The following is a 12326-nucleotide window of genomic DNA, read 5'->3' on the forward strand; positions in this document are numbered from 1 at the left end:
AAATATATATATATATAAAACACTCACTGGGACAAAAATAAACTCTTCCTGAAGCAGTTTGCAAAGTTCCTCAGCAACACCGATCACTCTTTCTCTGCATACTCGGACTGGTCCATTCTCCTGCAGAGGGGTGTTCGTCGGTGAAAACTTACCAACATACATCAAGGCATTAGCTGCAACAGAAACAGACAGAATGCTGCAGCAGACCAGCTTCCTGGGGTCAACATTGACAACAGTCAAGGAGTTCGGTTTAACATAGTTTTTGTTTTTTTGTTTATTGCTTAACGCCTCATTCAGCAATATTCCACCTATATGACGGCGGTCTGTTAATAATCGAGTCTGGACCAGACAATCAGACAATTTCATGAGCATCAATCCATGTAATTGGGATCGATGACATGTATCAACCAAGTCAACGAGCCTGATCACCTCATCCTGTTAGTCGCCTCTTACGACGAACCTAGTCGCCTTTTATGGCAAGCTGGTTTAACACAGAAACGAGCAATACCGGTATTTCAGTTCTTAAACCACATCCACAGCAAGTCAACATAATTTGGGAGGAAAACAAATTAATTATGTTAACACTTCGAAAACCACAAGGGTTGGTATGTTGCTTTAAAAGAGATTCCACGAGGGTTGGTATGTTGCTTTGAAAGAGATTCCACAGTGGTTGGTATGTTGCTTTGAAAGAGATTCCACAGTGGTTGGTATGTTGCCTTAAAAGAGATTCCACAGTGGTTGGTATGTTGCTTTAAAAGAGATTCCACAGTGGTTGGTATGTTGCTTTAAAAGAGATTCCACAGTGGTTGGTATGTTGCTTTAAAAGAGATCCACAGTGGTTGGTATGTTGCTTTAAAAGAGATTCCACACATATGCAATTCAGGTAAAGTAGTGTGATACACGCTCAAATGGAGGAATTATTCGCTCATGATTCTTGATATTCCTCGAATAATGCTAAAAGTGGCAATACTGAGTTATGTCTGAGGTAGTGAATACTGTTTAATGCTGCAAACAGCATCATTCCAGATGTATGACCAGTCTGTGACTAACCACTAGTCCGAAGCCCGGGTCTAGTAACATTCTCTTCAGTCTGGTAAGTTCAGCTAATAATGTCCTAATATGTCCACACTAGAATGTACTAAACAGGATGCTGAGAACCAAGTTCGGGCTCGTCGACTCAAACATTTTTGGCAAAGAAGGACAACTGATGCCTGTAACTATACAGGTCAGTGGCTGACAGCATGAGCAATGATGAAACCCATGGCCACAAGTACGGAGTCCTAGAAACCAAATTAGGGTCAGACATGGTTCAACCACATGGCCATAGGTTTCTGGCACACCTACGGAACACCACTCTGCACACATCAGCCCAAGGCAAGGGAGTTAACTGACAGTAAAAGTCAAGTCACCACCTTGCCGAACTAGGCTGGAATTATGGAGTCCTATTTTGGCTGGACTAACAAGTCCATGCATAGTCCAATCAAAATTGTGTTATGAAATTGACATCCGGTTCGTAAAAAAAATGGATTTCAACATGAAAATTTTGTGTGACTGCAGGATTTGAAAAAGATGTGTACCGTCAACTGGGCGTTGACAGATATTTTTGAAATTCTTTTCATGTTCTTAATCAAGGTGCTCAAGTGATTTCATGCACTTCGCGAGGAAAGGCCCGTATAATTACAATATGGATCTTGATCATCGATCAGATCGTCTTGACTGGGCGCCACCATTTTGTTTGGAGCAAATGCAAGTGATCTAAGATGGAATCTGATTGCTCAACAGGAAGGGCATAGAAGGGAATAACTCGTATTAGCCACTGGTGGCGCTATGATCGAGCTCAGAAATTCCAGTCTATTTTGGCAAGGGTGGAAAACTGGAAGTTTACAGTCAGTTCACTCCATTGCCATTGCCTCGGGAAGATGCTCTGCACCTCCAATCCCCATGTTCCTACTGTTGTACGGACTCCCTGCACTGCCTGCCACAGTTACCTATTACACTCTCCAGGAGGAACGGTGATATCACATTGTTGCCGTAGTAGGTCAATTCAAACACATTGGGCAAGGTCAGGCACGGAATCAGGACTTCAACATCATTCTCATCATGTCTACAACAGAAAATAGATACAATCCTTTAAAAAAATGTGAATTATTTTTTTAAATTCACTGTATCTTAATCGTTCATGTTCCATTTTCAAGACAATGATGATGTTTTTTCTTCATTATATTGTTAAACATGGTCAAGTGGTGGTACATAGGGCTAAGATTACCAACTAGATGACAATAAATGACATATTTATACTAGATCTGTCAAATATGGCACTTAGTTGACAGTAAAAATGACTGGTCCCTACTCCCTAGTCAAGTAAAATATCTTCTGGTCCAGTAAGACCACAAACTGATAATTAATGACAAATTACATTTTCGAGGTAGTAGACTCAAAGTTTTCTGGCACAGGCTGTATGTGATAATGCCGGGGAATTGTTCACAAACCAACAACACCACGTAAAATGAAAATTTTGCTGATTTCAGTGAAGATTCTGTTGGGCTACATTTCATATACTTTTCTTCCATTTGTTTTTGTAAAATGACAATGAGTGCCATATAGAACGACCAACGCGAAACTCTGAATTACAGATTATATGAGCCTTGTGACTGATGCTGCAAGTCTCACTAATTCTCGGGACTTCCACCATTCCTGCTTTCAGGACAGGTAGTCAGTAGTTCTTTGCACCTCGGTGCTCTCTGCACAGTCTCTAAATGTTTTGCAAACCGACAGTATCTCTTACTTCCTGGTGATGAGGTCAGTACCAAGCAGTGCCTCGGCGTACTCTACAACCACGTCAGACTCTCCGCAGAAAGCTACATCTCGGTTACGCATCTTCAGCTCCTGCTTGAGCCAGTTGAAGCTGTGTACCAGCCGGGGCATCGTCACACCCTGCAGCACAAACACACTCCAGTCAGCCAGGATATTTAACAAACTGACAACCTGAAAAAACCTTGGCCCTATAATATCTTAAATGCAACAACCATTATAAGTAGTGATGTTCATGAGAGCACAGGAGCCAACTTGTAACACTAAGATCTCTTACAGCACTTAGCAAACCACCAGTGTCAGTGTCATAATACACCTACCTGTCGAAACTTGATGAGGAAGAGGAATGCCACCATATTGGTACAGGTGAGAGCTGTCGAGTGAACAGCAGCTGCAAGAAGAAACCAGAGTATAATAATAACAAACACTATCATCATACAGCACACATGTACATATGTGCATATTCTTCATGCTGATTGGTGCATTCACATGACAGTTCACAGAATCCTTCAGTATAAGCATGATAAGTGACCTTAATGATTTACCATTCACGATCATCCCAGAAAGTAAAAAAAATAAATTCTAGACTACAAGATTTCTCCTCAAAATGCATATCCAGCATGCAATTCTACACAACATGGAAATAAGACTTGTTTGTTGTTTATCAAATATGAATCACTGAACATGTTCATATTCATGAATAATTTTAATAAAGCAGACTTATTAATATCTAAAACGTCATTTCTAACCTTACAAAAAGAACCTACAATAAACTATGTTTATAACGAACATGACCGATATAACAAACTTATTTTTTAGTCCCAGCCATGTGTTGTATATATGCTTATAACAAACTTTGGTTATTACGAACTAAAATTAGTGGTCCCTTTGACTTCTTTATAACCGTAGTTTACTGTATTTATATCCTGCCAGCATGTCAATAAGATCTGAAATAGGAAGGCATAATAAACTGATAAGAAAGTTGCACTGCGTAAGCTAGCATCACCAGGTCAACAGTGAACAATGAGTCAGAAGAGAATACTTGTAGTTATACTGCAGCCAGCAATAGCCCAGTTATATCACCTCGGCCTGTGTCCAATCAAGACTGAGCCACGGATGCCATTCATCATCAGCTGGATCATGACAGGGTTCTCAGCCCAGTTCTTCAAAGTAACCTCAGCGCTACCACGTTAGCATGATGAGAGTTTGGAAGCTAGGCTAAAAATAATAATAGTCTTGGTTCTCAGGCACTGCCCGCATCATCATAAAGTTTGCCGCACGTTCCATTTTTAATTCCATTTTTAGAAAAACAAAAAAAATCCAATGGTAGTCAAATACTGCATTCCCGTATTTTCCTCATCAAGGAATACTTTTATGTGGGGAGGCCCTTTCCCAGGTTGATTGTACACAACAGTTTATTTGGTTACATACTAGTTTGAACAAAAAAAAAAAAAAAATGCCTGCACACAATATATTTTCAAAAGCCATTGCCTGAGAACCAATTCTTTTTTTTTTTTAAGCTTTAGTATAATCCTAGCATTTGGACATGTGTTGTGACCAGGCTAAGGAGACCTGTACTGTCCTGGGCCCTGACGGTGGTCCATGAGGTCAACTCACTGTGTACTATATGGAGTCCCATGCCCTTCACGAGGCACCGGCTGTTGTCCAGGCAGTCAAACTGCAGACTTGCTCGAGAGGAGCTGGAGGTCATGCCGTTGAGGCTGGGGCAGGAGGACTCGGGGGAGTTCTCGCCGGATGACGACGCCATCGGAGACAGCGGCCGGTTCAGCTGAGAAGGGTTACACTGGATGTACTCCTGAAACAAACATGATGAACATGGGAGCAAATTGGGAATATCTCAGACAGACAAAAGGCTACACAGTTCTCAAAGAAACATTAGAAAATTTACACATATCCCATAGCAATTATCCAAATTTCTCAATAACAGTGAGATTCTGTACATCGGATTTCAAATTATTCCTAATTTCTACTAAAACACATTTTAATAATAAACTTTGAAAGTTTTATAATGATAACAAAAGTCTCACTTGATGAGAACAACAATTCTCATAACCTTTATTACTTTGATCAACAAATTACCTGGGAACTTACACAATATTTCACTGATATAAATGTCATTCCAAGTTAGTGTCATCTAACTTTCTTTGTTTGTTGTTTAACGCTGCACTCAGCAATATTCCAGCTATATGATAGCGGTCTGTAAATAATCAAGTCTGGACCAGACAATCCAGTGATTGACATCATGAGCACTGATCCAGGCAATTGGGATACAATATCTATCACTGGATTGTCTGGTCCAGACTCGATTTTTTACAGACCGCCGTCATATAGCTGGAATATTGCTAAGTGCGGCATTAAACAAGAAACAAACAAACAAACAAACAATAACATGCATCAACCAAGTCAGCGAGCTTGACCACCGGATCCTATTAGTCGCATCTTACGACCAGCATAGTCACCTTTTACAGCAAGCATGGGTTGCTGAAGACCTATTCCACCCCAGATCTTCACAGATATAGTGTCATTTAAGAAATTAGAGTGAGTGCTTTTGATTGTTTAATTAATGAGTGTTATGTTAATTCAAATTGAAGGATCCATTCTGAAAGCCATGTGACTAGAACTGTCCTTTCGAACCAAACCCTGCTTCACCTTACAGTTTCTCATTTAGTAATACTCACCTTCACTGAAAAGGGCTGAGCAAAATCAATTCTGACACTTCCAAAGTTCTGACACAGAACACGCCAGATGCCCTTCCAGGCTCCAAGGAAGGACTCACTCACTTTAGGCAGACCCTACGAAACAAAAAATGAATTTTTTCAAACATTAAAAGCTGATTCTTTTATGGTGTTCATATCTTCATGTTGATAAGGTGGTCGATATAAAACATTGCCAGACTGCCATCGGGGCCTGCAGACTTCTTGAGCTGCAGACCTTGTGTAAACTTGTGAGCTTATTGTGACATATAAATAGACACTTAAATGTACGGCAGGCTATAAAGGCCCATACAAGTTTGAAACTACGGGGCCGACATGAGATCTACCTGCCACGGGGCTACGGTCAGGTGTATATTTCAAACATTGTGTTGATTTCTTTCAATCATACAGAAGAATTTATACACAATTATATGTTTCATTATTTCAAAATGACAAGGAATCTTTTTGAGGGCTGTAATCATGTAGTCTGACAAATCCCTGTGATGTCAACTCACCATCTGTTCTCTGTGGAAGTTGCCATCTAACAACCTCTCATAGCTTATACTGATTGGCACTACATATGCATCGGGGATCAGACCTGGAAAACGGCAATTATTTCTTTCAGTCACATAATATTTTCTTTTCATATTCATTTCCATGAAATCCATTCTTAAACATCACTCATTTTTCAAGCACATTTCTCAAATTTGAAAACAATCATAAAATTGTTCTTCTTGCTGATTGAATTAATTTCAATAACAATACACTATCAAAGGTCAACATTGGAAGCGAAGTCTTTCCAAAAATTCTTTTATTGTTTTGGTTTTTTTTAATGTACTTTTCATAAAAAGTTTCTTTTTTTTTATTTTCATATTGACTACTGACACTTCAATATCCTACTGGAGAAGAAGAAAAAAATATTTCAAAAACAGGTCTGCATTATTCAGGCATTCACAAGGTAGACACAATTTTAGCGACAACAACTTCTTTAATACTGTAAAAAGCGACGATTCTGTATTGATCCATATACTGTTGTCAAGCAAGACTGAATGAGGGACGTTGTACAGAATATATATAGTCAGTGGAGGATAAACACTAGAGGATTAACAGTATCAACAATTGCTTACATGAGTGGGATAACATGAGTAAGTGTTGACAACAGAAGGATGATGCTGTCACAACACGATGGACAGAGAACACGTAGGTGGAAGTCAATGGGACAAGAAGCCAATCAAACAGGAGAAGTGATTATTGCTTGATGAGTTCATAGTAGGCGGATGGGATGAAATAGCCTTGTTCTCTGTTGATTGATAGCTTGTGGCGGCGAATGTTAGTGAAATCATGGAGGTTGTTGGAGAGGATTTGGATGTTGTCCCAGTTGATGTTGTTAGGATCTATACGGAAACGTAGCTTTTTACAGTATTAAAGAAGTTGTTATCCATAAACTTGTGTCTACCTTGTCATCCGTCAACTTCTAAGTGCTGCCTATCAAACAATGCATTCACAGCAGTCGTACCTTCTATACATGAGTCAACAACAATCGATAGCAAGCCTCCTTTAGGTGTCAAAGCTTTCCCTGAGCGTGTTCGTCCTCCCTCGATGAAGAACTCAAAGGCTTCACCTTTCTTCAGTAGCTCTTGCATATACTGGCGAAGACAAAGCAGATAACTCACTTCATGATCCGCCAGATAGTTAACGAGTACATGATAATACAACTACAAAAAGATACCACTTCAATTGAGCATGAGAGGTCAGTGGACACACAGGACCTCAAGGTGTACAGAGGAGTGTACAGGAGGCTTTACTCACAATAACTAAGCACAGATCTGCATATACTCACAGAGAGGCACTAATCTAAATCTACTTGCAGTAAGAAGCACGGAATTGCATTTACTCACAGAGAGGCACTGATCTAAATATACTGGCATAATGCCAGGGGTGGAAATTTAAAAAAAAACTTCACTTCAAGTTTAAAGACAATTTTCACTTGCCCTGATCTCATTTTCACTTGCCCAAATAATTTCAAAATAAAACTTCAAATCATCAATATGTGTTTATTTACCGTTGAACAAAATTACACTACACCAGCACTGTTATATCTACATAAGGACTTGGGGAAATTCTAAATGAACAGCGGAAACCTCATGACTTGTCAAATAATATTTTTTCGCAATTGTGTACAACGTTCAACAAAAACATGTTTCATATTTCTGGATGTTACAGTTGGATACTGACAACAAATTCTGCACTTCATGACATTTTGTTTTTTGTCATACACTACCCATGGAAACTTATCGCACCAACTCTGAATGAATTTTTTGTCCCGTTCTTCGGCATCATACTTCTTGTTCTTAGAACATGTGTCCTCATTTGGTCGTTTTCTTTTACATGATTTGCTATCTTCGAGATTTTCAGATTTATTTTCACTTTCCCCACCGTAAAAACTTTTAATCGACGCCTGCTTGTGTGTCGCCATAACCGGGTCGTAACTGTTTACATTGGTAACAGTCACAGGCCACGACGTGTTTCAATTACGAGACCCCTCTAGGCAGTATTGATCGTCTATCAATTATCAGATCCCTCTAGGCCGCAATGAGAGAAAAGCATTCAAACCGAATGTAGAAAGTTGTTTCATACTGTTCCGATTGAATATTAAAACGAAAATAGAAAAGGGACGTAACTGTAAGTCTCCTGTGTTCTTTAATAGTGTCAGTGTTTCGCGAAAGCACGATTACGTAATTTCTCTAAGCCAATTTATTGTACCATTTTACCAGTAGTTAGACATGTAGACAGTGATAGTAATTTCCAATATTACTTGCCTCCGGACAAGTTAAAGTAAGTGATTTTGTTGCCCGACCTCGTATTTCTACTTGCCCCGGGAGTCTGGAAATGGCAAATTTCCAACCCCGAATGCATGGATCTAAATCTACTTGCAGTATAGAGCACTTCTCTGCATACATTTGCAGTATGAAGCACTGATCTGAACATACTTGCAGTAAGAAGCACTGATATGCATATACTCTGTATATATACACACAGAATGAACCAGGGATCAGTATATAGTCACAGTATGAAGCACAGCTCTGTATATATACACACAGGATGGACCAGGGATCAGTATATACTCACAGTATGAAGCACAGCTCTGTATATATACACACAGAATGGACCAGGGATCAGTATATACTCACAGTATGAAGCACAGCTCTGTATATATACACACAGAATGAACCAGGGATCAGTATATAGTCACAGTATGAAGCACAGCTCTGTATATATACATACAGAATGGACCAGGGATCAGTATATACTCACAGTATGAAGCACAGCTCTGTATATATACATACAGGATGGACCAGGGATCAGTATGCATACTCACAGTATGAAGCACAGCTCTGTATATATACATACAGAATGGACCAGGGATCAGTATATAGTCACAGTAATATAGCACAGCTCTGTATATATACACACAGAATGGACCAGGGATAAGTATATAGTCACAGTATGAAGCACAGCTCTGTATATATACACACAGAATGGACCAGGGATCAGTATATACTCACAGTATGAAGCACGGCTCTGTATATATACATACAGAATGGACCAGGGATCAGTATATACTCACAGTATGAAGCACAGCTCTGTATATATACATACAGAATGGACCAGGGATCAGTATATACTCACAGTATGAAGCACGGCTCTGTATATATACATACAGAATGGACCAGGGATCAGTGTATACTCACAGTATGAAGCACAGCTCTGTATATATACACACAGAATGGACCAGGGATCAGTACATACTCACAGTATGAAGCACAGCTCTGTATATATACACACAGAATGGACCAGGGATCAGTATATACTCACAGTATGAAGCACAGCTCTGTATATATACATACAGAATGGACAAGGGATCAGTATATACTCACAGTATGAAGCACAACTCTGTATATATACATACAGAATGGACAAGGGATCAGTATATACTCACAGTATGAAGCACAGCTCTGTATATATACATACAGAATGGACAAGGGATCAGTATATACTCACAGTATGAAGCACAGCTCTGTATATATACACACAGAATGGACCAGGGATCAGTATATACTCACAGTATGAAGCACAGCTCTGTATATATACATACAGAATGGACCAGGGATCAGTATATACTCACAGTATGAAGCAAGGCTCTGTATATATACACACAGAATGGACCACGGATCAGTATATACTCACAGTATGAAGCACAGCTCTGTATATATACATACAGAATGGACCAGGGATCAGTATATACTCACAGTATGAAGCACAGCTCTGTATATATACACACAGAATGGACCAGGGATCAGTATATACTCACAGTATGAAGCATGGCTCTATATATATACACACAGAATGGACCAGGGATCAGTATATACTCACAGTATGAAGCACAGCTCTGTATATATACACACAGAATGGACCAGGGATCAGTGTATACTCACAGTATGAAGCACAGCTCTGTATATATACACACAGAATGGACCAGGGATCAGTGTATACTCACAGTATGAAGCACAGCTCTGTATATATACACACAGAATGGACCAGGGATCAGTATATACTCACAGTATGAAGCACAGCTCTGTATATATATACATACAGAATGGACCAGGGATCAGTATATACTCACAGTATGAAGCACAGCTCTGTATATATACACACAGAATGGACCAGGGATCAGTATATACTCACAGTATGAAGCACAGCTCTGTATATATACACACAGAATGGACAAGGGATCAGTATATACTCACAGTATGAAGCACAGCTCTGTATATATACACACAGAATGGACCAGGGATCAGTATATACTCACAGTATGAAGCACAGCTCTGTATATATACATACAGAATGGACAAGGGATCAGTATATACTCACAGTATGAAGCACAGCTCTGTATATATACATACAGAATGGACAAGGGATCAGTATATACTCACAGTATGAAGCACAGCTCTGTATATATACACACAGAATGGACCAGGGATCAGTATATACTCACAGTATGAAGCACAGCTCTGTATATATACACACAGAATGGACCAGGGATCAGTATATACTCACAGTATGAAGCACAGCTCTGTATATATACACACAGAATGGACCAGGGATCAGTATATACTCACAGTATGAAGCACAGCTCTGTATATATACACACAGAATGGACCAGGGATCAGTATATACTCACAGTATGAAGCACAGCTCTGTATATATACACACAGAATGGACCAGGGATCAGTATATACTCACAGTATGAAGCATGGCTCTGTATATATACATACAGAATGGACAAGGGATCAGTATATACTCACAGTATGAAGCACAGCTCTGTATATATACACACAGAATGGACCAGGGATCAGTATATACTCACAGTATGAAGCACAGCTCTGTATATATACACACAGAATGGACCAGGGATCAGTATATACTCACAGTATGAAGCACAGCTCTGTATATATACACACAGAATGGACCAGGGATCAGTATTTACTCACAGTATGAAGCATGGCTCTGTATATATACACACAGAATGGACCAGGGATCAGTATATACTCACAGTATGAAGCACAGCTCTGTATATATGGTCCTTCTTCCCTCCCTTGTCCAGCTTCCGACGAATGTAAAACCCTCCTAAACCTCGCATCAACATGCTGCAAAGAAACAACCGAAATACTGATTATCAGGCATGTTCTCCCTCCTATCTACTTGAAGAACGGGATATCGAGGTTGTTCCCCACTGCTACCTACTTGAAGAAAGGGATATTGAAGTTGTTCCCCACTCCTATCTACTTGAAGAACGGGATATAGAGGTTGTTTCCTACCACTACCTACTTGAAGAAAGGGATATCGAGGTTGTTCCCCGCTGCTACCTACTTGAAGAACGGGATATCGAGGTTGTTCCCCACTGCTACCTACTTGAAGAAAGGGATATCGAGGTTGTTCCCCGCTGCTACCTACTTGAAGAAAGGGATATCGAGGTTGTTCCCCGCTGCTACCTACTTGAAGAACGGGATATCGAGGTTGTTCCCCACTGCTACCTACTTGAAGAAAGGGATATCGAGGTTGTTCCCCGCTGCTACCTACTTGAAGAAAGGGATATCGAGGTTGTTCCCCACTGCTACCTACTTGAAGAAAGGGATATCGAGGTTGTTCCCCGCTGCTACCTACTTGAAGAAAGGGATATCGAGGTTGTTCCCCACTGCTACCTACTTGAAGAAAGGGATATCGAGGTTGTTCCCCGCTGCTACCTACTTGAAGAACGGGATATCGAGGTTGTTCCCTACTGCTACCTACTTGAAGAAAGGGATATTGAAGTTGTTCCCCACTCCTATCTACTTGAAGAACGGGATATCGAGGTTGTTCCCCACTGCTACCTACTTGAAGAACGGGATATCGAGGTTGTTCCCCGCTGCTACCTACTTGAAGAAAGGGATATTGAAGTTGTTCCCCACTCCTACCTACTTGAAGAAAGGGATATCGAGGTTGTTCCCCGCTGCTACCTACTTGAAGAACGGGATATCGAGGTTGTTCCCCACTGCTACCTACTTGAAGAACGGGATATCGAGGTTGTTCCCCGCTGCTACCTACTTGAAGAAAGGGATATTGAAGTTGTTCCCCACTCCTATCTACTTGAAGAATGGGATATAGAGGTTGTTTCCCACTGCTACCTACTTGAAGAAAGGGATATTGAAGTTGTTCCCCGCTCCTATCTACTTGAAGAATGGGATATAGAGGTTGTTCCCC

General features: G+C 40.2%; 1 protein-coding gene across 2 annotated transcripts in view; it reads right to left on the reverse strand.

The window, feature by feature from the left end:
• LOC139452128 (glycerol-3-phosphate acyltransferase 1, mitochondrial-like) overlaps positions 1 to 12326 on the reverse strand; it is a 40161-nt gene that overhangs the window by 11464 nt on the left and 16371 nt on the right. For both annotated transcript variants that reach the window (XM_071233454.1, XM_071233453.1), the window contains exons 10-18: positions 11140 to 11233; positions 7042 to 7171; positions 6041 to 6123; positions 5511 to 5624; positions 4429 to 4627; positions 3132 to 3202; positions 2786 to 2934; positions 1989 to 2104; positions 28 to 173 (exon numbers count right to left, since the gene is read on the reverse strand). In XM_071233454.1, the coding sequence (XP_071089555.1) occupies positions 28 to 173; positions 1989 to 2104; positions 2786 to 2934; positions 3132 to 3202; positions 4429 to 4627; positions 5511 to 5624; positions 6041 to 6123; positions 7042 to 7171; positions 11140 to 11233 (1102 nt within the window). The remainder of the gene's footprint in view (positions 1 to 27; positions 174 to 1988; positions 2105 to 2785; positions 2935 to 3131; positions 3203 to 4428; positions 4628 to 5510; positions 5625 to 6040; positions 6124 to 7041; positions 7172 to 11139; positions 11234 to 12326) is intronic.

The sequence above is a fragment of the Haliotis cracherodii genome, unplaced genomic scaffold (genome assembly GCF_022045235.1).
Source record: "Haliotis cracherodii isolate W230 unplaced genomic scaffold, xgHalCrac1.p SCAF_9, whole genome shotgun sequence".
Taxonomy (NCBI): Eukaryota; Metazoa; Mollusca; class Gastropoda; order Lepetellida; family Haliotidae; genus Haliotis; species Haliotis cracherodii.